Source organism: Triturus cristatus, chromosome 10, assembly GCF_964204655.1.
Source record: "Triturus cristatus chromosome 10, aTriCri1.1, whole genome shotgun sequence".
NCBI classification, from domain to species: domain Eukaryota; kingdom Metazoa; phylum Chordata; class Amphibia; order Caudata; family Salamandridae; genus Triturus; species Triturus cristatus.
In genome coordinates, this window is record NC_140593.1 from 59,640,862 (window position 1) to 59,666,483 (window position 25,622).

General features: G+C 45.6%; 1 protein-coding gene across 2 annotated transcripts in view; it reads left to right on the forward strand.

Moving 5' to 3' along the window:
* The window catches only part of PLEKHA8 (pleckstrin homology domain containing A8), a 141,015-nt gene that overhangs the window by 109,841 nt on the left and 5,552 nt on the right, over window positions 1–25,622 (forward strand). Inside the window, exon 13 of one of the 2 annotated variants that reach the window (XM_085630416.1) lies at window positions 25,371–25,432. The exons of the other annotated variant lie outside the window; for it this stretch is intronic. Coding sequence (XP_085486542.1) covers window positions 25,371–25,432 — 62 coding nt within the window. The remainder of the gene's footprint in view (window positions 1–25,370; window positions 25,433–25,622) is intronic. 2 annotated transcript variants of the gene reach the window in all.

Below are 25,622 nucleotides of genomic sequence, written 5' to 3' on the forward strand. Positions count from 1 at the left end.
GTTTCAGAGTTTTTCAAGGTGGCATTAATACGCTCCATTCTGAGAATATACCATAACCTGTGAAGCCAGCCTACATATGTGGGTTTTGTTTGTGCCCTCCAATGTGTCAGTATATTTTGGAGCGCTGCCCCTAATGCTAGCCCCATCTGTCTTCCCTTCTGAGATTTAAGTGGAAATGTTAGAGGGTTGGACAAGCCCAGCACCACATACTCTGGGAATCTTGGGATCTGTGTGTCAAACTGTTGATCTATTTCATCCAAAATTCTGGACCAGTATGCCGTCATAGCCTGACATTCCCACAACAGGTGGAGAAGAGTCCCCTCTTTCCCACAACCCCTCCAACATGTAGGACTACGATCTGGGTTGCCCCTGTTGAGGCGGACTGAAGTAAGATACCAATACATAACAATTTTGGTAGCCATTTCAATTCTAGACACGTTGCACACTGTATGCTTAGCCCTATAATAGATTTCTCCCCACTCTTTGTTCGATAGGTCTCTTCCTAGCTCCTTTGCCCATCTTTTCTGGCTAGGTGTGGTTTGCAGTGGGGCCGATTGTCTAAGCATAGCATAAAGTTCAGAGATAAGTTCCTTATCGTTCTGTTTTGTAATCAACCATTTTTTGTACTTTGTCAATTTGCGGCTAACCTGTGGTTGTACACCGGGATGGAGCAAGCAGTGCCGAAGCTGCAAATAGTGTAGCCGCTCCTTCTCCATCAGCCCATAGTCCTGCCGTATTTGTGGAATTGGGATCATGACTTCCACATCGAACAAGTGCCCTGTGGATCTGCATGGCGTATCATGCCTTGCTGCAAATGCTTTGTCCTCCATTCCTGGTGTGAATTCTCGATTCCCGAAAAGAGGTGTCATAGATGAGGGGTACGTTGTGAGCCCCCTCTTAGTAGCCACTCCGTCCTATATCCTCATCACGGTTTTTGTGATTGGTGACCTCTGAAGACTTTTCGGTCTATCTGATTTCTTTAATAAAGGTACCTTCCATAAGGGGAGCCCAGCTAACACCCTGTCTTGAAATAGCCATCTTTTTTCTGACTCGGATCTACTCCATTCTGCCATATCTCAGCAGAGCTGCCTTAAAATAGTCCAATAGCTGTGGAATCCCTAATCCCCTGCCCCCGGGACACAAATATCCCAAGTCTCGTTGCATACGCGGTCGAGCCCCGGCCCACACAAAGCGAAGGATGTCCTTTTGCAATGAGGTGAGGGTGCCCTCATGCGGGGAGACGGGTAAAGTCTGAAACAGGTGTAGTGCTTTAGGTAATATGGACATTTTGATCGCCGCTTTGTGACCCAGAAGTGTAAAGTGATGTCGGCTCCGATTGCCAAAATCCCTCCTAATCTGCCGTGCCAATTTAGCATAGTTCAGCGCTACCATTTGCTGAGTAGCGGCTGCCAGCTCAATCCCCAGATAAGGAATCAACTCCACCACCCGGATCCCCGGGGCATGATCCCCCTCATTCTCTGAATCACAGGTTGTTTGATTTAGACTGATGATCTGTGATTTACTGACATTTACTCGGAAAGCCGCGGCTCGCCTAAAAATCTCTAGTTCCTCTAAAAAAACAGGCACCGACCTCTTTTGAATCTCCAGTGCTGCAAGTATGTCATCAGCGTATAAGCTGATGGGGTGCGGTTCCCCCCCATGGGATCCCTTTAATCCCTGTGTTATCTTGAAACCTCTGTGCTACAGGTTCAATGTAAAGGGCAAACAGGAGGGGCGACAGAGGGCACCCCTGCCTGGTTCCCTGTTGGATGAAGAAAGGAAGGGAGGAGACGCCGTTAACTCTGATTGAAGGTGTTGGAGAACTGTAACAACTCCCCACCCATGCTTGAAATCTATCCCCCATGTCAGAGTGGGACAGTGTATGCTCCAGAACGCTCCAATATACCCGGTCGAATGCCTTCTTGGCATCAACCGTCAATTACAGAGCATTCATATTTGTGTGGTGTTCCTTATCGATTAAGTGGAGAAACCTTTTGGTATCGTCTCCGCTTTGCTGATTTTGGATAAACCCTGCTTGGTCCGGCTCTATTATATTCGGCATCAATGGGCTTAGTCTCGTGGCCAATATACTCGTGAACAATTTCAAGTCCACAATAAGAAGGGAAACAGGTCTATAAGAACCGCACATCTGCTTGTCCTTCCCAGGATATCGGTAGCACCACTATAGCCGCCACTAACGTACTAGAAGGAATCTTTCCCGGCCCCCCAAAGGAGTTAAACAATCTCGTCAATATCGGGGCTAGGATTTGACAAATTTTCTTATAAAAGACCTCCGAGAATCTATCCGGTCCCGGTGATTTGAGAAGTTTAAGCCGTGAGATCGATGTGACCACCTCTTCAAACCTTATGGGGGCGTCTAGGGTGTCTGCTAGATCAGAAGTTATCTTGGACATGTGAACACTCTGTAAATGTGATGTCATATTATTTTCAGTTGGGTGTTCTCTTTTATATAATTTGCATAAAAATCGCAAAAGACCTGTGCTATGTCCTCATCAGTTGTGATTTCTTCCCCTCCACGTCCGCTCTGTCGAAGTATATCCCCGCCAGTTGCTCTCTCACAGCCTTTTTTTTTCACAATGAGCAACTGTTCTAGAAGAGTAGAAGATAATAGTCATCCGTTGTGGTGGAGAAATCTTCCAAAACCCAACTGTCAGATGGAATATCAAAGATATTGAAGTAAAAGCCTCACTCACATAATAGTGACATGCTTCATCATAGGCTATTACTCCACACCCAGAGAAGATGGTACTCTCCGAGCGGACTCAACCACAAATATACTGGGAGTTCTTAGATAAGTGGGTACTGGTTAAGCAGGGAACCAGATACTAATTAAAAATACCTACGAGTATCCCTTCACTCGATTCTTTATTCTTGGGTACTCTTGGTATTGCTAAAAACTTCGTGATGGGGTTATTTTGAATCAAATTTGATTCAAATGTACCCTCAATTTGCTGCCAACATGTTTCGGCCCTATAATTAGCCCAGTCGGGTCTGGGGGCCTTCGTCAGGGCGATAAATATACTTTTCTTTTATATGTCCCTGCCGTGTGTCCATGCACGTTATTCCATGCACCCCGAAAGTGAGGCCTACTGCACTCACCTTTGCGTTTCTTTTTTCCGACGCCAGTAGTTTTTCTATTCAAAATATCAAACAAAAACAATTAGAATTTATAAACTTATCGTAACTGCTGATGTGCCTATATAGTGCTCTTATCTTCTACTGTGAAGGTGGACTATACGTGCACCACCTACCTCAGTGCTCGCTGATTTGTGGCAATGTGGATTGGAGTAGAATTTGTATAATCCAAGTAATTTTTGTGCCAATTCACTATGCTCTACACACCACACTACGTGCTCTATAAAACTAGGGGTATTTTTTTTAAAAAAACGTGACTTTTATTCGGAATCACTGTTGTATTAGTTCCGGTCCGTACCCGGTACCGCGTTATCTTTTGTCTAGGGACATTAGTCCCACGTGGTGTATCGCATTCGTTCAACGATTTTCCTCGGTCTCCAGGTGCTATGGTGTTTCTATTTAGACTTGACAGTCTAAGTGAATATCTAGGTATTTAACCAACGTGAAAGGAGATATATCTATCCAATCGTGCGTGTATTTAAAGAAATCTATAAAGCCCAACATCCTTGTTCCTCACCTACTGGGAGATGCCTACTTGCATCATGCAGATCTCATATGTGGGGGTGATCTCTTGTAGTCACACACTAATCGAAAAAACAAAGAATGGTACGTGTTGTCACATATACAAATGCTTCTCGTTTATTGACTATCTGGCGCAACTTATCTGCTCGTAGTATTAGTTTCTCCTACCCTTGGCTAATGTTGGTTAGGCTAGTGCTTGTTATCAGGCTTAATGTATTTCAAGAGTTACATCTACATTACGCATTTCTGTATCTATTTACCCAATCCCTTTCTGGATAATATATGTTAATAATGACTCCACTGAAATTCGCTGCCTCTTTCAGGGTCACTATGTTGCTGACGTTTCCCATTACGAAACCGCCTGCTCGTGCTGTCGATTGTTAGGGTTGATTTAAAGTTCATCATATCGTGCCTTAAACCTGTTTGTCCACCCTCGTTCAAACAATGAATGTCAATAAAACTTTATTCTTTTGTCCGTTATGCTTCACTATCCCACTACGACCAGTGTGATAACTACCCTGGCCCTTCTGACTTCCCCTCTCGTCGGTCCGTGCAGATCTACTGCTCCGGACTTCCAAACAGATGGAGAGACGGGGACGGGGGCCCGGGGGCGGGAGGGGGTGGTTATGGGTTTTTTGGCGGGTGGATTGGACAACGACACATGAACCACCAGGGCGTGGGAAAGTTGGGGGGGGGGGGGGGTGGGGGGGGGTTTAGGTTTTGCCGCGTGAGGTAGCGGTGCCTTCCCGGGTGCATGCAAACAATTCCCCACTTACTTCGTCAAAGAGGACACCCGCTGGAACACCTATTCGGGACACATCGTCTGCCGTCGGAGACGACTCAATACTACTTCCGCCTTAAGTGCGATGTTTGCTCTTTCCTGATTGGTCGCTCAGTATGTTTGTCGAGTGATCTCAATGGTTAGTCTGCCCAGCTTTCTGGGTAATGTAGTTTAATTTGTCTGTTTGCGATATTCCAACCCGGCGGCAATGATAAACTAAACTATTTCGTGCTATGAATGATATTTACTGTAAAATAATGTTTCAGCCTAGACTGGGGCGTGTATCTTCTTTTTATTGGTCGCTCAGTCAATTGCATGGTGATCTCTATATGAATGGAGTAGAGATAGTGTCCAATCATATGACCGATAGTTTGGTCCATGCCTCTGGATTGTTTTTAATCTCATATGCGTATTTCAGCGATAGTCAAACACTATTGCGTTGATCTGCTTCTTGCATTCTTTTCTTTGTTATTTCTGTTTTTTTAATTTTTTTGTTATTTCTGTTTTTTTAAAAGGAGGGAAAACGTATATGCCACTCGAGACCCATATCAATCTAAAATTATTACTTCCAATGGTTTTGTAGAGAGTATTCTTTTTTTCTTTGTTTCTTTTTTTCTTTTCTTTTTTTCTCGATCAAACTTTACGCTGATCAGGATCCTTGGACCTCATGTGTCCTGTTCCTCATTCATTAATGAGTCTGTATAGTGTAGCTTAACTGCCTTGCTATGTGATGATTTTTAAGTGTTGTTGCATATATACAAGCGAACTAGATTAATTCACTTGCATTCTTTCTGTTTCAATCAGCCCTCTTGTTGATGGTGTAACTACCCATTGCCTCTGTTTTCTTCATACTCTAGGGTATTAATTATTGGCCAATGTCAGGTTATGATGGTTCATATCTGTCATAGCTGTCAAGGCCGTCCCCATCACCATCTGTATTTCTGTCGTATTCTTCTTACGTCAGCGAGGTCCACGGAATTTCCTCGTTCAAGCCTAGTGTTGTGCTGGACAGACGGTAAATCCATCTCTGTTCTAACTTCAGTAGTTGTCCTTCGTTGCAACTGCTAGGTAGTTTCTCGATCACAGTCCAAGTGAAATCGTTCTCATTGTGATTCTGAGTTTGAAAATGTCGCATCATTTTTGTGATTGTTTTGCCACATCTAAATGTACTACGATGTTCGTTTATCCTGGTTTTAACTTTCCTTGTAGTCATACCAATGTAGGTCTTCTTGCACTTGCATGTTATTTGGTATACCACATTCTTACTGTTGCAGTTGCTGAAGGTGCGTTGTTGCCACGGGGTTCTCAGGCCTACCTCTATTTCCTTCGTAGCTGTTGTTAGTCTACATACGTTGCATGAACCGCACGGGAAATGTCCTACCACTTCTGGAAGGTTCCACAGAGTGTGTTGTTGCCCTGTGCCTGTGAGTCTTTTATTAGGGCGAGTATGGACTACTGCATCTCTAATTGACTTCCCTCTCCTGAAGGCGAATAATGGTTTTTCCAGGTCCAGTCCTCCCGAGTTTAGAGTTCTCCAGTGTCGCAGGATGATACCTTTGATCGCATTTGATTCTGTTCCAAAGGTTGTCACACACACTATTTTCTTGTTATCAGGTTTGATCCGGGGCTCGAGAAGTCCTTCTCGGTTGCTGTTCTTTGCTCGCTTATATGCTTGTCGGATCAGTTTTTTCGGGTAGTATTTTGTCTTTAATTTGTTTGTCAATAGTTCAGCATGTTGTTCATACTTCATCTTGTCTGTGCAATTTCTTCGCAGTCTCAGAAATTGGCCCACTGGTAGGTTATCCTTCAGTGCTTTGGGATGAAAGCTATCGTATCTGAGCAAGTTGTTAGCGTCAGTAGGTTTGTAGAACACCTCTGTTTTTAGTATTCCTGCGGTTGGCCAGATCTTTAAATCCAGGAAGGTAATGAATTCACTTGCCAAAGTCATCGTGAACTTCAGGTATGTGTCCCTGGAGTTCAGCCAAGTTAGAAATTCGTGGGCTCTGTCGATATTTCCCTTCCAAATGACGAATATATCGTCTATGAATCGTTTCCACGTGCCCAAGTTGGTGTTATACGGGTTATTTTCACTGTAGATGAATGTTGTTTCAAAGTCGTGGACATACAGGCATGCTATGCTGGGCGCACAGGTCATGCCCATGGATGTACCGTGGGTTTGTAGGAAATACTCTCCTTCGAACTCGAAGTAATTTCTCGTCCGAGCTAGTCTTACACACTCTACAACAAAATTTATCGGTGTTATGGATGTCCAATTCTCTGATCTCAGTAATTTCTCTATTACTGTTAAGGAGGCCCCCTGTGGAATGCTGGTGTATAGTGCCTCCACGTCTAGGGTCATCAGATGGTCAGTGGTAGGGTCAAACTCTAGTAGTTGGAGTTTTAACAGGATGTCTTGGGTGTCTCTTAGGTACGAGGGCATTTTTTGTACCATCGGTCTCAAGAAATGGTCGGCGAATTTAGAAAGTGGTTCAAGGGCTGAACCAATGCCTGAGACGATTGGTCTTCCCGGAGGTGGATGTTTGTTTTTGTGCACTTTCGGAAGAATGTAAAAGTACGGTGTCTTCGGATTGTTTTCTTTCAAAAAGTTTTCTTCGGCGGTGGTAATCCATCCTTCGTCTTTGGCTTTTGTTACCATCTCGTGTATTTCCCGTTTCAGGTTTTCAGTCGGGTCTCTCTGCAGCCGTACGTAGTTGCGGGAGTCATTTAGTAATTTTAGGCATTCGGTGTTGTACATCGTGATGGGTAGGATCACTGTTGCTCCTCCCTTGTCCGCTGGTTTTATGATGATATCCTGCATCTTGTCGAATTCCATTAGAGTCCGTCTTTCCATACTTGTGAAGTTGTTAAATGTCTTGCGGTGTTTGTCTTTCAGTTGGTCCACTTCCCGTGTTACTGCCTTTTCAAAGGCTAGTAATGCTGGTGGCATAGAGTGGTTGGGCGGGACGAATTTCGATTTCTTTCTCAAGCCAGTATTTTTGTCTTCAGTGTCGGTCAATCTTTCTGTGTCCTCTGTATCTGAAAAAAACACCGATAGTCGGAGCCGGCGGAAAAATTCCGCTAGTTCTATTCTTATGTCGAAGAGGTTAGACCTGTTAGTAGGTACAAAGCCTAGTCCTTTCCTTAACACTTCTTCTTGTGTTTGTGACAGGACTCTGGTACTCAGGTTTAATATTCCCGTGTGTTCCTGCTCGTGCTGGGTCTCGGTTCCTGCGCCGGAGGGTCTTCTCTATTTGTTTCCCACTGTACTCTGGGTCCTCTCCGGTTTCCTCCTCTTTGTGTCCGGCCCCGTCCTAAAAAAGGTTGTTGATAAGGTTGCCATTGGTAACCGAATTGTGGTGGTTGGAATGGTGCCTGCATGAAGGGATTCCACCCGAACGGTGGTTGTTGGTACGGGCCAGAGTGTTGGTATGTACCTCTGTTCCTTCTGGGGCGATTGCCTCTCCGTCTTTGGTTGCCTTTCTGACCATCGTATGATGAATCGCTTGAGTAGTGCCCAGAGCCTGTACTGTCTGTATCTGTGTAGTCTGATTTATCTTTTTCAGATGGAGTGTAATCTTCCTTGGAGTATGGAAATACATTTTCAAACTTGAACTTTTTTAAGTCTTTTTGGAATTTTGTGATTTTGGCCTGAGTGAGGTATTCTTTGTATTCATTGATAGTTTTGTTGTTTTCATCCAGTTTCTTCTTGAACTGTGCAATGGTAATCTGGGTCTTCAGTCCGTTTTCTAACGTTTTTATTTCAATAAGTAAGGCATCTGACAGCCTCTTGGCAGTCTTTATAATTAAGACGAGCCAGTCCCTGCTGCATTTCCATGCAATCAAGGACCAGCTCCGTCTGAATTCTGGGTCGTTCAGAAATATTCTTGGGGAATTTGTCACAATCAACCCATTGGGTGCTATATTGCCCCTCAAATATTCCGTCATAATAGCACCATGTAGTAGGGTTTTCAATTGTGTTAGTTTCAATTCAGTTAGGGACTCCCAATCGCCATTATTTTGACTAACATGTGTGAGTGTAGTGTCAGAAATTAGTGATGGCAAAGCTAAAATGGATGATATTTCATCCTCGTCATAGGCGAACCCTTCAGCCATTTTTTTAGGGGGTTTTGTCAGCTAATGTGGAGTTAATTGTCGCTTCCCAATTTCAACAGGGGTCTTACCAGAATAATTTTTATTCGGCTTCCCTGTTTTGTTTTGTAAGGCTCTCTGGGCTATAGAGGCCCCTCTAAACCTGTTTATCACACTTGGAGAGTGAGAGAATGAACGACACAGTTGCGTTCTCCCGTCCAACAATTTTTTTCACAATGAGCAACTGTTCTAGAAGAGTAGAAGATAATAGTCATCCGTTGTGGTGGAGAAATCTTCCAAAACCCAACTGTCAGATGGAATATCAAAGATATTGAAGTAAAAGCCTCACTCACATAATAGTGACATGCTTCATCATAGGCTATTACTCCACACCCAGAGAAGATGGTACTCTCCGGGCGGACTCAACCACAAATATACTGGGAGTTCTTAGATAAGTGGGTACTGGTTAAGCAGGGAACCAGATACTAATTAAAAATACCTACGAGTATCCCTTCACTCGATTCTTTATTCTTGGGTACTCTTGGTATTGCTAAAAACTTCGTGATGGGGTTATTTTGAATCAAATTTGATTCAAATGTACCCTCAATTTGCTGCCAACATGTTTCGGCCCTATAATTAGCCCAGTCGGGTCTGGGGGCCTTCGTCAGGGCGATAAATATACTTTTCTTTTATATGTCCCTGCCGTGTGTCCATGCACGTTATTCCATGCACCCCGAAAGTGAGGCCTACTGCACTCACCTTTGCGTTTCTTTTTTCCGACGCCAGTAGTTTTTCTATTCAAAATATCAAACAAAAACAATTAGAATTTATAAACTTATCGTAACTGCTGATGTGCCTATATAGTGCTCTTATCTTCTACTGTGAAGGTGGACTATACGTGCACCACCTACCTCAGTGCTCGCTTATTTGTGGCAATGTGGATTGGAGTAGAATTTGTATAATCCAAGTAATTTTTGTGCCAATTCACTATGCTCTACACACCACACTACGTGCTCTATAAAACTAGGGGTATTTTTTTAAAAAAACGTGACTTTTATTCGGAATCACTGTTGTATTAGTTCCGGTCCGTACCCGGTACCGCGTTAGCCTTTAACTGTCTCCACACTATAGGCTTCCCGGTCCGGCTATGCACTCTCTCCAATTCTTTAACCTGTGTGGCTAATTGCTCACGCTACTCTTTGCGTTCTTTATTGTGTGCAGTAGAGATGGCTATTAGTTCTCCTCTCACTACCGCCTTCAGGGCCTCCCACACCTTGGAGATAGATACCTCGGGGAATCATTAATTTCTAAGTAATGCTGAATACATTTGATAAGTTGCTGTGACACTGCTTTTTTTATGAAGCATATTTTCCTTCAATCTCTAACACCCTACCCACCTCTGGTATGGTGGCAACTGTAAGGTAATAATCACTGCATCGTGATCGGAGAGTGCCGCGGGTTCTGTGTCTACTTCTTTCATTACCCTACTAATGTTTTTCGTGCCTAATAAAGAACATAGGACCCTAGCACTTGTGAGAAGAATGAGTACTGCGATGTCTGGGGGTGAGCCTCTTTCCATAGGTGTATTAGGCCCATTTCTTGTAGCCATTCCCACCCTTCCTGCGATAGCTCTCCCTTCTGATTAATGCGACTACTAGATCAATCCTTGGCCGTATCCAGGGCCAAGTTTAAGTCCCCCCCCCCGACCCTCCCCCCCCCCCCACCCACCGTCATGCCGGTGTGCGAGACAGGACGTCCACCAGGGCGATTTCAGGAAGCTTTCCTGGCCTGTGTCAGGTGCGTATGTAACCCCAAGCACCAATGAATGGCCCCTAAACTGGATCGTGTATGCTAGTAGCCTCCCTTTTATTTCTGCCACTTTACCTCTCACCTCCCCTTTACAGTGTTAAGCAATCAGAATGGCGACTCCCGCTTTCTTTTCTGTGGTAGAAGAGAAGAACTGCTGGGGGAAAGCTATTGACCTTAAGCGATGCCGATCTTTGCGAAAGAGGTGTGTCTCCTGAAGAAGGCAGATATCTGCCTCAGAATTTTGTAAGTAGGAGAGGATAGCTCGCCTTTTAACAGGGTTATTACGCCCCTTCATATTAAGTGTAAGGACTTTAAATACATCTTTAAAAATTCCAAATGAATAATCGAACCGCTCAACTGGGCCCTGATTCGCTCCCTTATTTTCCTACCTCCCATCCTGCTATTTATTGACGCTTGTGACCTCCCCCCCCCCCCCCCCCCAGCCTCTCATTCGCTAAAAACATGGTGCCCCTCCCTAACCCCAACTGGAACAAAATTAAACACATCCCCATATAGTCCAGTACCCGCAAGTCAAATCAAATAGTAGGGTGCATAATGTAGCCATCAAGCTATCTCCCGCACCCATAAACCTCACCCGCTGCCCGCCCGACACCTCTCAGGTCACTTATCTGACCCAGATCTCTCAATTGCCATCTTTAGAGCAAGACTCGTTAGATAGTGTTTCCAGAATAGCTTGTTCCTCCTGTGCTATCGTCTCAGGATCTGGTTTCGCTGCCTTATCCAAGAGTCTGCCTCCTCAAACATGTCTCCACCGCTCCCGATGTGCTGTAGTATCCCCCTTCTCCAGTTCCTCCTGTTGGGGGTTCTCGATGCCGAGGATAGAACATGTGTCCTGTAATGATCTAAGTTGGTACAACTTGCCTTCCCATCTGAAGATTATTCTGAAGGGGTGTCCCCATGAGTACGTGATTCCTTAATTCTGCAAGTGTGTTGTGACCGGTCTAAATTCTCGTCTTTTCTGCAAAGTTATTTTAGCCAGATCTTGATATAGCGCAATGGCATGTCCTTGATAAGTCAGAGGTTGTCTATTGCGCGCCTTACGTAATATTTGTTCTTTCAACTGAAAGTCCGGTAAGTATGCCAAGATATCTGGGGAGGGGCCAAATCTCTTCTTTTGCAAGTCTAACCTGTGTGCCCTATCTTTTCATTGCAAAGTCCTGATGCACCTGTAGGATATTTCTGAAGAGGCCCTGTAGGTGCTTCGTTTTGTCATATCCTTCTTCTTTGGAGGGCACATCTTTGACCTGTATATTATTTCTTCGAGACGGATTCTCCAGATCCTCTGCATGAGCATGGATATCAATCTGCTGGGATCGGAGACATAGGACCTCCTATTGGAGCTGCTCCACCTCTTCATCACGGGCCATCTCTTGATCCTCTATACTTGCCACTCTCTCCCCTACTGCTTCGATCTCTTGTCGGACCTCTTTTATCTCTTTCGAAAAGTCGTCTCTAAGGGATTTCAAATCTTCTCTAAGTGCAGTTAACATTTGCTCTAGAAATGAGCGTGTGACCGGCTCCTCGGCATTCTCCGTTTCCTGCACCCCAGGTGCGGGCAGCGAGACTCTTCCATCTCCTCCACTTGCCCCGGATAGCTTAGTTAACATATCCTTTACATTTCTGTCTTTCTTCCCCAGCACTGCAGACATGACTGCTCTAGCTCTTTAGTGTTGTCCCCTTGCTAAATCTTATAGGTGACCGTAGTGCACAGGCAGTGGGGCAAGATCCAGTTTTCCAGTCACAAGGCCTCCCCAGGGGAATCTGTTCCTACCGTGTTGCCTCTCTCCACTGGCCCCTTGGAATGCCCTGTGCGTTTATTTCTCGCTGGTAGCTTGCAGCTGACATCGGAGCTCACGCCGGCCTGCAGTGCCCCCGTAGTACGAGGGGGATTCCTTCCTCTCCCCCTTTGACTTCCTTTCCTTCACTAATCGTTGGGCCGCGTGCACTCTACTCTGTTTTCAGCCCGAGCAGTGCACGCCCCCAGGCCTTATTCTGGGGTCCTTTCTCTGCTGCCTCCAGGGTCGTGTGTGTAGCTGCGGGCGCCTGCTCTGTACCTGAAGCAGGCATCCTGTGGTGAAAGCCCCGATATGTGCTTTGACCCTGCCGTTGTCTCCTACCTCGCTCAGCTCTTTTCCCTTTCGCTTGGGCCTCTCTCTGCATGGGCAGTTTGCTCTGGGTCTGTTGTGTGTCGCTTTAGATACCCGTATATAGGTCTATTGAATCATGTCCTTATATGGGCACAATTCAACTTGCCCTCATTTAGGCATAATATTCCAGTCCTTATTTAGGCATTGGCCATGCAGATCGAAATACAGGCATGGTCACCTACATCCGTCCATCCCACGTCACAATGAGTTCTTGGAAACCAGACCCTTAAGTCATTGGGATTTTCCCTGCTGGGATTATTGATTTCTCCAAGAACTCATCTATTATGCATGAACTACTATTCCTTAGGGGTTCATTCATGACGTATTCCTCTGCCTGACTTTACGTCAATGCTAGCATTCCTAGACACCTTCCAGGTATAAATATACCTTCACTTGCCCTGGCAATCCACGGCACGGCACGGCACAGCTCGGCTATACGGCTCGCCACGGCAAGTCCTGAAGGAGTTTGAGTCCCCGCCTGACGCACTGAACAGATGCTGTCTTCCGTGCACGCAGAGATTCCAGCTTCCAGTGTTCCAACTCCCCTTGCGGGGTGTTAGAGTTCGCGATTTGGAAAGAGATTCCCATCTCTCTCTTTCTGAGGTATGGAGCTGACTAGAACCTAAGGAAATGCTTGGCATCTCATATAAAATACTAACTTAAGCTCAGACCAGCTATAGCTTAAATCAGCACCTACTTCCTACCTCGCACTACATTCAATTTGGGTACACTGGGGTAGAATTATTTAGAAGCACCAGATGAGTATCCACTTTTAGCCTGTGTATTTCTGTGTATGTATATAGATCATAGCTAAAAGACAATGCTGTTGCAGTTTTGCTTCTTCTTACTGCTGATGCTGTGCATATTATATCTTGCTTACTGTCTAATGATCGTGACAGCTCATATCTCTTACACGAGCACTAAGACTGTTCAATAAATCCTTTTGTATTTGAAAACGCCTAGCTTCCTATTTTCTGTGTAACGCTGAAGAAACTAAGCATGCACGATTGACTGAGTAAAACTGTTATCTATTGTTTCCACGATTCTGAGACACATTCCGATTCTGAAAGGAAACAAAGGTGTCATGTTTATGCGGTTGTCAGAAACGAATCCCCTCTTGTTCATTCAAGAAGTTTCTAGTGACCTCTGAGTTAGCTGGCACACAAGTAATTAAGTTTAATATACTCGATAGGAGCATACTGACCTCAGTCCTATGCACAGAACTATAGTGTATATTATTCCAGTGCGCAGAGCCTATAAGGGAAATAGGAACTACACTACAGGTCTCTTAGTGTCTCCCGCGATCGCCTCCGATTGTGTACCAGCTGTTCTGGCTGACTGTTTACTTTGTCTATACAACAAGATATAAGAATATATCAGAGGAGGGTCAAAGGGAGAGATTTTTACCGACCACTAGAAAACTAATCCCTTTAATTTCTGAAGACCAATATCACAACAAAGAAATCTAGGGTCCACTCAACAAAAGATCAAGCAATTCAAACATGTAAATTGTCTACACATGAAACGTGAATCCCATCAGCCACCAGAATAGCAGCCCACATCATTTGGGATCCGATAGCCCTGTCTGAGCCATCAGATTAGTCAAGGCTGCAGATAGTTCGGGCAGCTCTCTATACATCTTGAGATGAGGTGTCTATCAAATCATAGTGTGGCTGACAAACATACGTGGTGATGACAGAAGCAGTGCAAAAAAAAACAATTTTTTTTTAAGGAAAGTGATGTTAAAATTGTCCACTGGACAGAAAAAACTATTTATTAATGTCTGTCCATGTGGCAACAGTTAAAAACAGCGCAGACGCAGTTTTGACAAAATAACTGCACAAGTCCAAAAAAATAGGTCAACATGTTTCAGCCGAAGGATGACTATTAATCCGGCTTTCATCAGGACCAAACAGAACCTTTGCTACTGCTGTATAATGGTGTAAAATCAAACTTTAACCAAATTAAACCCTAGTGCAAACCAATTAATTTATTATAAATGTTTTATAAATTTTCAGTAGGACGTCCTACTCTACAATGTTCCGTGGTACCGACGGACAGAGCGGGGCCACTTTTATCTGAGCAGGATGCCAGGTGAGGTGAGGCGGTCTCCCGTACTATAGATGGAATTCTAAATAAAGATGCTCCCTTAACAAATCGTAAGGAGAGGTTTGAAAATTTATAAAAAATGTATCAACTTTGTGATTACAATAAAAACACAAGACAGATGTCTCTGTTGGAGACACCTATGCTATTATGCTGCCATGTTCTTTGAAAGGGGTGGGGTGTAATATAAAACTTGTCCTAAACTGTGGTGATCAAATTGAATAAGCCAGAAGTCTTCTGGAAGGGTTTCTGGGAGGAGTAGGTGGTCCTTCCATCCCCCTTTCTCCTTCAACAAAATGTCAAAAAAATGGAGCCAAATTGTGCATTTTAAAGCAAACTATTCACATAAATCTGCTAAAAAGCCATGGACTCTGAAGGGGCACTAGTTAAATATGCAAGTCCTTTCATGCTGTGCCAAGCCAGTGAAACCTGACGCGCCCCAGGAATTCGCCCTCTTTTTCAAAATGTGCTAGGGTGGCCCCTATATTCCAAAAATAACCTCCATTGTGCCAGGACCAGCATTTTGTTTTGGATGCCCTTTACAACAACAGTTTCCTACAATATGCCAGGCCCTGAATTTTGCACAGATGACCCTTATGTCAAAATTTACTTCTAGCATGTTCGGTCCAGCATTTTGTCATTGGGGTCTCCCTTCTCTTTGCCACTGCGGTACTCCTTTATGTCAAGAATCGCCTTAAGTTTGCTAGCGCCGGCATTTTGCCATTGGTGCTCCTGATGCAATAATTCCCTCAAGTATACCAGTACTCTAGTTCTGCCATTTCTCCATGGGTACCATGTACCAAGAATTACCTCCAGTATAATAGTGCCACCATTTCTCCAGGAGTACCCCATACCAGGATACCAGGAATTACCTCCAGTACACTAGTGCCACCATTTCTCCATGGATATGCCATACTAAGAATTACCTCCAGTATTCCTTTGCCAACCTTTTGCCATGGATGTCTCGTATGTCAATCACTACCTATGATATGTAGTGTGCTATTTTGTCATGTTAAGAATTGGCTCCAGTATGCCAAAGCCAGTATTTTGCCATGGGTACCTCTACAAGCCAAGAATTACTTTGGATAAGCGGAGCCAAAAGCAGACTCTCCAGCATAACACACTATTCTCACTCATTTACATTCAGCAGTTCACACTCATTCTCCACTATTCCCTCTCACTCACTTGCACTCAATCTTGCTCTCACCCGCTCTCACTTATTCACATGTGCTCCCCCTCATTCTCGCTGATTCACTCATACTTACTTACTCACTCTGACTTGCACTTACTGTTATTCTAACTCTCTCATTCTCACGCCCTTTAACTCCACTCATACATTCAATCTTATTATTCTCACTTACTACTTCTCACTTACTACCATTCACTTTCACTCCCATATACATGCTCACCTACTGACATACAAGCTTATAAATGAACACTCCCTCTCTCACAAATGCACTTACCAGCAAGCGCACAGACAACATACCTTTACAAACATTTTTTACTTCCCACTGATGTCAGCGAAGGTGCATTCCAGTTCCTGAATCTCTATTTTGTATTACACTAAAAGTGAATAATATACAATTATTCACTGTTAGTGTGATATAGAATGGGCCAAAAATATGGAGGGTGAAGCCACCCCTGTGGCACCCATGAGGCCAAGGTTCATAAAATCAGTGCCAAGTGTCATAAGGGGAAAGCTAGGGGTCACAACTTTGACCCCCTAAAGGACGTCCATGGCTGTAGCACCTACATCACCGTGGCCGACAGCTAGCATCCTTATAAAGATTTTTAAAAACCTGCACTCTTCCAGCCACTCCCTCCCCGACCACAACATTTCAGAACACAAAAAAGAAAGGGTACCTTGGAGTTAGAAAAAATATGCCCATGGCGAGTCTTTCTCGTGAGAAGCTAGCATGCATACCTAGTCCATTGCTCCTGTGAGCATATGAGGAACCATGCTAGCCAACCTCTGAGACTAAAACCTTGCGGACGTGGCATTAACTGATTTAAAGAGGATATGTAACACTTTCCGACATTAAGGATATGTCGGATCCCCGAATTCTGCAGGGCAGAAGGAGATACACGGGTCCCAAACCTCTTCAAAGACTTTCTCATTTGTATCTTAAGGACAGCGTTAGTTTCTCCATTCCAAGCAAGTCCAAAATTCTGTGTCGCTAATGTATGAGCTGAAGTCCCCAATGGGAGAGCCGTCTGACGATCTTAATAGAATGTCTGTCTGCAGGGGAGAACCAATATAGTGTAGGCGGGGAAGCGGGGCATCTCTACTCCAGTATTCTATCTATATCTTCTAACACAGCACCCAGTAACGTGTTCGCTTGGGACTGTGCCAGAGGAGACGTATCCACATTCCTGCTCCTGCACATCCTCTCCAACATCTGTCAGGTTTCTAGTGGTACCATTCATGTGGTCGTTCTGGGGTGTGGTACCAGTATGTTACTATTTCTGTCAAGGTTTCCTTATCTAATGCAGAGTTCGCTGTGGCACACGCTCGGCGAAACACATCATCCCTTTCTGTATCAGTGATAGTTCGGCCCAGGTCATTCTCCCACCTCTTCTGACCTCTGAAATAATTTAAGGAACGAAACTGTAAGCATAGTGGCTTGTGGTCCAGGAAAATTGGTTTGAAGGTGCATTGTAGGGCGAGTACACTATGAATGCCCGCCCTGGCTTTTGGCTAAAGTGACTCGGGCTAACAACCCATTGGCCAACAAAGTCTTAAATGCATCACTAGCATCTGGAAGGGTGCCTCCTCAATAGAAACACGCAAAATTCTTCCCAACACTTAAAAAGCCGTCTGCCGACCATAAGTTCCTGGCCAACTATAGACCTATCTCTCTTCTTCCTGCTTTCTCAAAAGTGCTAGAAAAACATGTAAATTCACTCACCTCAGGTTACCTTGAAAATAACAATCTGCTGCATCTTAGTCAATCGGGTTTTAGAGCAAGCTGCAGTGCTGAAACAGCTCTGCTATACGTAACAGATTACATTAAAGACCAGCTTGATTACGCGGGCAAGGCCATCTTGATTATGTTGGATCTTTCGGAGGCTATCGATACCGTCCCCCACTATAGACACTCTGATCGACTACACTTCATCGGGATGGTAGGCTTGGCTCTAAAGTGGCTGTCTTCCTTCTTGGACAATAGAAGCCAAGAAGTATGGATTCTCCCGTTTGCATCCCCTATTCAGAACTTGAATGTGGGTGTTTCTCTAGGCTCAGCCCTGAACCCCATGGTACTCAACGCTTATCTTGCTCCTCTAGCCGTTCTTGCTGAAACATGTGGAGCCAAAGTGATATTGTATGCTGACCATACTCGGCTTCTCTTTACTTATGAAAAGGGTGCACAATTTGAGGGAGAAATCATTAAAACCTGCCTGTCTAAGGTGTTCAACTGGTTGTCCATCAGCCAACTAAAATGCAATCCAGACAAATCGGAGATTGTCTATTTTGGCACAACTCTATGAGAAATCTGGAAATCGTGGTGACCTCTGGATGTCCCTCCTCGAACCACTCTTCAGAGCTCAGTAAAAAAAATTGGGGATCAAAATTGACAATGCTCTGTCCCTGCAACCCCAAATTCAGGCTCCGATGGGCAACGGCTTTAGGTTACTACGCACCTTGAAAATATTCCTACCACTTCTATCAGTCGAAACTAGGAAAACAGTAATCCAGGCCTGATCACATCCAAACTTGATTATGGAAACATTCTGTACTTGGGTCTACCTGATTTTCTTTTGAGCCGGTTGCAGATGGTTCAGAATGTGGCAGCCAGATTAGTTCTCAATCTCGCCTCTAGAACCCATTTGTCCCCACATTTATATTCACTCCACTGGCTTCCCGTGAAAAAGAAGATTTGATTCAAGACACTGGTCCTGGGGCATAAAGCTCTGCATGGAAATGCTGCAGTATACCTTAGGAGGAGGCTTTCTACTTATGCCCCTCCTAGGACACTGCAGTCAACTTTTGGCCACCTGGCCACCATCCTAAAAATCCACAGGACCAGAATCGGAGGAAGATCATTCTCGTAACTAAAGCCTGTAATCAACTTCCGCCAGCACTTCGTGCCGGCCCGGAACTTTCAATTTTCCAGAAGAAGCTGAAAACCTGTCTGTTTAGCAAGTGAGGTAATCGTCCAGATTCTAGCATGCAGTTCGCCTTCTCCAGCGCCGGGACACTCCTCGGAGTAGGCGTGCACTCTATAAATGTAGTTGAATTCATTCATGTTAGAGTGAAATGCCCCACCAAGAATGAAGGACTCCAGGAGGGGCACATACCCCCTATGCTTTCCCATCAGCTAAGGCAGTCATGCAAAACTGAACTGTCCAAATGCACAGTTGGAAGACTTCTGCCACCCAAGGGCTACCTTCTATAACACACAGGAGGTGATAAGGTCAATCAGTTGTCCAGTAAATAGTTCATAATTACCTTCCAGTTGACCGCATGAAAAAGTGACACAGTGAGGCTGTCACCAGAACAGTGACCGGGTATTGGTTCTAGTCCTTTGTGTGCTGCTTGTAACTGCTATTGAACTACAAGAGCATTTTCTTGTAAACTGGTAGTCATTCCTAGTATTATCCGTTGAATAACTCTAGTGAACTCGGGCTTACTCTAGAGTTCTGGAAGTCCTCTTATAGTTGTTAGAAAGGAAAGCATGTAGCCAGTTCGGTTTTCAAGCCACTATTTGGGTTTTAGTTTTTGAACTCTTTTGCTTTTTACTTCTGTTCAGTAGAAGCTGCTCTGTTTGATGCATTGGATGTCCACCCATTAATCTCTTCTTCACTCCGAAGCTTGCCTCAGTACTCAAGTCTCTTACCCAAGGATTCCACGCCACAAGCCAGTCTCATTGCAAGTGATTTTCTGTGTGAGATGGTCTAGACTGTCTGTAACTGTCCTTTCTGATATAGACTTCTAACTACAGTTTCTTCACCTTTTGAATACTTAGCCAGGCATCAGACTGGATCCGGACACTTTTCAGCAGTACTTCTGCACCACCAGGAGGTGCCATGCGGCTCCCAACTGAGGCAGTTCCCCTCCGGAAATGATGTGCAGGACTAATATGAGCGCCACCCCCGGGCGCTAGCGTCAGTTCCTTTCTTTCTGCTCTACCAGAAGCAGATCTGTATCTATGTCTCATCTCTTTCGAGACATGTTCACCTTAAAATTATACAGTGTGCAAGGGAAACGTCATTGCCCAAAACAAATGGTTTTAGCCCTTGTAGAGACTGTGACAAGCCAATGATTGTGACTGATCCACATTAGGTTTACCTGTGGTGCCTGGGGTCAAGCTATGACTCTAAGACTGTCAGTGACTGTGTGTTGATGAATCCAAAGCCATTCAAGACTGCTAGGCTAGGCTATACATCGCCAAGCATTGGAAGTCCCAGTGTTGGGACCAGTCCAAGTGGTTGGTCCTGAGGTTGATTGTCGTCGCGTTCCAAATCCTCAGGTAAGTTAAAGAAAAAACATAAAAGAACCCAAGCGAGACTCTGCCCCATCCCACCTCTCTTGTACACCTGAGAAGGCGCAAGTGCATCGCCATGCCTCTCGATCTCATTCCCTAAGTCAGCCAACTTTGGACAATTTGCAGCTTGTCCTGGCACAACCCAAGTTTCCCAGGCTGTTTGTGACTCCGAGGCAGATCCAAGAGTTCCACAAGGCCATGTTGCAACTCTTCGGGTCCCTTCTGACTGCCTCTGGTGCACCTGTGGTTCCCAATGAGCCGAGAGGTCCTCCATCTGGGATACCTCTGTCAGTTTTACCCTGCGCACCAGTTGGGCCCTCTGTTGCCATCGCCATACCACTACCGGCACCTTTGCCAAATACACTTCCAGCTCCACGGCCCACACCCGTTCCTGGAACGTTGACGACAGTGCTGACTGAATTGATCATAAAGAACGAAGTGCATCCTATTGTGCTCTCCGACTCTGAGTCAGAACCGCCTCAAATGTGACCGGGTCCATGGTCCTTTGAACTGCCACCTTCACCCACTCCATTTGAACCTCTAATATCCTGGTTCCGCTGGGCAGGTCTCTTATTTTACATTTCTTGTGTGGGACAGATTTGGATAATGAGTAGATTGCGGGGGATGAATTAGTGCAACATAAAAGTGCAGTGGCCTTGACACTTCTCCTGACACTGTCCTAGTATCATCCCCCGCCCCTGTAATCTGATAGCTGTGCGGAGTGCGGCCAGAGTTCTTGATCTCCATCTTTCTACCTTGGAGGTTTACGCCAGCGTGCTGACTGAAATCCTCCAACCAGGGCAAACCATTACTGAGCCCCTTTTGCCTTTTAATGTGGCCCTTACCCGCAAACCCTCTTAGGGGCCTGGGACAAACCCTGCTCTGGTCCCTTGTAAGTCATCGAATTACGGAGCGCCGTTGCCCCGGCCCGGGACTTTGCAACCGTTCCTGAGAGCTTAGTAGTGCAAGCCTTCACCAGTCGGGCAAACCTGAAAGCCTTCCTGACTACTCTCCTAGATAGGGAATCTAAAAGAGTTGAGGCCTTTGGAAAAAGTGTTCTTTCGTCCACGAGTTTGACTCTTCGGTCAGTAAATGTCAGTTGCCTTTTGAGCCGCTATTCTCACGATGTCCGGGAATCTTTCATGTCCTCCCAGGCGTCCCGGAAGACCCTCATCCTGTACTAATATAGGCCATTACAAGATGGCCTAGAAGCCTCTAACTTGCCATCCATTTTGGCCTGGATATGACAGATTCCATTGGGTGAGCCATTGGCACTAATGTTGTTATCCGTCACCTTGCTTAACTGAGTGTGGGCTTTTTGAATTTTGTCCGGGCATCCCTTATGGCATACCAATTGATGGGTCTCGCCTTTTTGGGGTTAAAGCAAACTCTGCTCTGGAGGGCTTCTACGAAAGAAAGGCCACCGCGCACTCCATGGGCTTGTTTGCTCTGCCACGCCAACTGCCTCAGCCCTTCTGATCCTTCCGGAGTTCAGTCAGGCATAACCCATACAGCCGGCTACTTTAGCCACTGCAGGGTTCCCAGCCATTTTGTGGCTGAGGCCATGGCACACACCGGCTCCGCAGTCAGTTACCAGTCAGTTTTCTGGCCTCGCCCAAACCCCCTCTCTTGCAGCTCCAACTGCCAAACCCCTTTAGCATGCCCTTACTGGAGCACGGCCATCCAGTTTGAGGCAGGATCCAAGATTTTTACCGGGTTGGCAGGCTATAACATCGGACAGGTGGGTCCTGCAAATTGTCCTGAAGGAGTGCGGCCTACCCTCCCTGGCCTTCCCTGCCACACCTTCCACCATACTTGTACGCCTGATGAAGGACCATCTGTCCGTCTTGCAGCAGGACAAGCAAGCCCTTTTGGCCAAAGGGGATATCAAGAGGATTTCTGTACCAAAAGTGGGTTGTGTGTTAGTCTCTCCACTTCCTGGTGCTGAAGAAGGATGGAGGCCTCGGCCCTCTATTAGACCTGTGTCCTCTCACTGCCTTCTTCTGGAAGGACATATTCAAGATGCTCACCCTAGCCCAGGTCTTGTTTGCCCTAGAGACTGGAGGTTGGCTTTAGACTTCCAGGATGCTTATTTTCACATCCCTGTCCTGTGGGTCATGGTGGGACAGGAGCATTTTCAGTTCACTGTGCTCCCCTTTGGTCTCATCAGTGTCCCTCTGATTTTCACAAAAGTGATGGCTCTGGTGGCAGCACACCTTCAGAGGTCAGGGGTGCCAGTCTTCCCCTACCTTGACGACTGAGTACTGAATGCAGGCTCCACCCAGACAGTTGTCACCCAACTCTAGGCTACGGTGAACCTCCTGACATTCTTGGGGTTAACTGTCTGTGTGCCAAAGTCACGTCTAACTCCTTCTCAGACGCTCACATTTATTGGAGTCATTCTGGACTCTTGTTTTCCTGCTTTTCCTCAGGAAAGGAGAGTCCAGGACATCCAGGCTATGATCAAACTCTTTCAGCCTCGGTCTTGTATTTCACTGAGGTCAATTTAGAGGCTGCTGATACCCGATACCCTGCTGCAACCTGCTGGTAAAGTACACCGGGTAGCATATGTGGGCCCTGCAGATGGATCTGATGTCTCAGTTGGCCCAAATTTAATGGGACCTCTCCAATGTCAAGATTTAGAAGGAGACTGTAAAAGATCTGCAGTGGTGATTGCTCGACACCACTTGAGTTAGCGGCAGACCCCTCTCCATACCACACCCAAGGCTGACGGTGAGACAGGGGTCTGGGTTGGGGCAGCCACCTGCGAGAGGTGGGCATCAGAAGCCTCTGGTCTCTGACCGAGACCCACTTCCACATCAACCTTCTAGAGCTGCAAGCCATCCGCTCGACATGTAAAGCCTTCCTACCATCCATCAAGGGAAGCTAGGTGCAGTTGCTCATTGACAACACCACGACAAATTGGTACTGCAACAAAAAGGATGGGGTGGGGGCTTGGACCCTGGAGACGTTGCGGCTCTGGAACTGGCTAGACCATCAAGGAATCTTCCTGGTGGTATACCACCTAGCGGGATCTTTGAACGCAGGGTGGACTAACTCAGCCATTGGCGCTTAGCGAATCATGAATGGCAATTACTCCCAGAGGTGGGCACGGTCTCTTCCACGTTTGGGGCGAGCCTTGGCTCGATCTCTTTGCCAATGTCAATAATTCTGCACGTTGCAGTTTACAAGTGTGTGTGTCTCTCTTTCTCTCTCTCTCTCTCTCTCTCTCTCTCTTTCTCCCTCTGTCTCTGTCTCTCTCGCTTTTTCTTTCTCTCTCTCTCTCTCTCTATTTCTCCCTTGCATTCCGCCTACAGTGGGACTCAGGAAGTCTGTATTCCTTCCATCCAGTACCACCCCTGTCTGAGTTCTGAAGATCACGAACAATCGGACCCAGGTCATCCTAGTGGACCCGGATTGGGCACAGAGCGAATGGTATCCAGAGCTCCTGTGCATGAGCATCTGTCCTCAGAACAACCTGCGACAACAGAACCTCTGAGAGGTTCTGTTGTCGCAGCAGCGGGGCAGGGTCTTTCACTCTGGCCCCTGCAATCTCTGTCTTCATGCTTGGAGATTGAGTGGCGTCAACCGAACACCTTTGACCTTCCTCCAAAGGTGATTGATGTCATCTTGTCAGCCAGACATCCTTCAAAAGAAACTGTTTATGCCTGTTGCTGAAACAAATTTGAGGTTTGGTGCAGTACACTACAGATAGACCCCCTCCAGGCCAAGTTATCAGGTCCTCTGCTTGTTTTATCCCTCACCCGGCAAGACATTGCTTTGGGCACGGTTAAAGGGTATCTTCCTGCTCTTTCTGCCTTCTTACAGTTGCTGGACCAGTCCTCATTATTTAAATCACCTGCTATAATATGTTTTTTTTAAGGACTCCACATTTGTTTCCTTCTTCTCCCTTTGGTATGCCGCAGTAGGGGCTTAATCTGGTCCTTCTAGGTTTGATGTGCTGTCCCTTTGAGCGCTGCAGAGTTCTCACTCTCAAGCTAGTGTTCCTAGTTTCTGTAACACTGGCACGATGGGTGAGCAAGCTTGAAGCTCTTTGTGTTCATCCTCCATATACCAGATTCTTCCCCAGAAAAACGTGTTCTGCGGACTCTGGCATTATTCCTTCCAAAATTAGTGATGCTGCTCCATGTTGGGCAAATCATCATGTTAACAGCATTCTATTCACCATTAACCGCGCACCCTTCTGGGGAGGTGGAGAGACTCCATCACCTAGACCACAATAGAGTGATGAGCTTTTATATCGATCATACCAGAGAATACAGAGTGGAGATAAGCTCTTTGTGGGGTTTGCAGGATCAAAAAAGGGCAAAGCCTTGCCGTAGCGGACCATCTATCACTGGATCATGCTCTATATTAAGATCTGCTATGCATTGGTCAAAAAGCAGCCCCAAGAAGGGTTAAGGGCGCACACTGATAGGGCCAAGGCAGCTACTACGGTATTGGCACGCAGAATTCCTGTCCTGGGCATTTGTCAGGCAGCTAAGCGGGCATCCCACCAAATGTTCACAAAACACTACTGTCTGGATGGCCAGGCTTTCTGAGAGGGGTATTTTGGCCAATTTTGGCTTGAGCCAATTCACAGACCCACCTCTAAATAGGTAATGCTTTGATTTCTATTGAAAAGGTGAGGAATCTGAAATTAGTCTTAATCAGAAGTTCAAGTTACCTACCTTCTGTAAAGCTCTTTCTAATAGAGACTCTACCCAACTGCAAATGCCTCATCGACCGCCCCTTTCTCTTTGTTTTGTGAATTGGTCTTTGTCCATTAAAAAGATCTGAAGTCTCGGAATCTCCACACTGGTTGGCCTAGTTTGCTGTTGGGGCTCTGTGCCTGGGGATGTGGAAAACCTCGACAGCCGCTGATGTTAGCACACAGGAGCAGCACCTATATTTGCCCCACGTTCTTTCCAGAAGGGCACAGCCTCAGTGCGGAGCAGCATGACGCCACTTGACGGAGCGTGGCGATACTACTGAGAAGTTTCTGGATCCAGTCTGACGTTTGGGGAAGTACTCGGAAGATGAGGAATCTGTGGTTTAATAGAGTCTCTATCAGAAAGAGCGTTACTGAAGGTAAGCAACTTGTTAGTTTATTATAAACTTCCGGAAACACTTTCACACATCATTTCAAGCTCTTTGAAGACTTTGTCAGGATTTATGAAAGGACAATGTCGCCCAATAGCACTGTCTAAAAATTCTAAGTTGGTAACCGCCTGCTCTTTCTCTCGTTTTAAGGCATTGCCTATGGTAAAACACTGCGGCAGTACCACGGATGGGTTGTGCGAGGAGTTTTTGCGGTAAGCACTGCTTAATAGTCTGTAAGGCAACAAATCTATTTTTACATCTTGGTAAAAACTTCAAATTGTCTAAGTAGCTTTTTAAAGCTATGTTTCCTCTGCAACCTATCCTTACTGACAGTTACCTTTGGTGTCATTGTCCTAGTCACTTCATAAGCATTTAATACCTCAATTATAATAATTTTCAAAC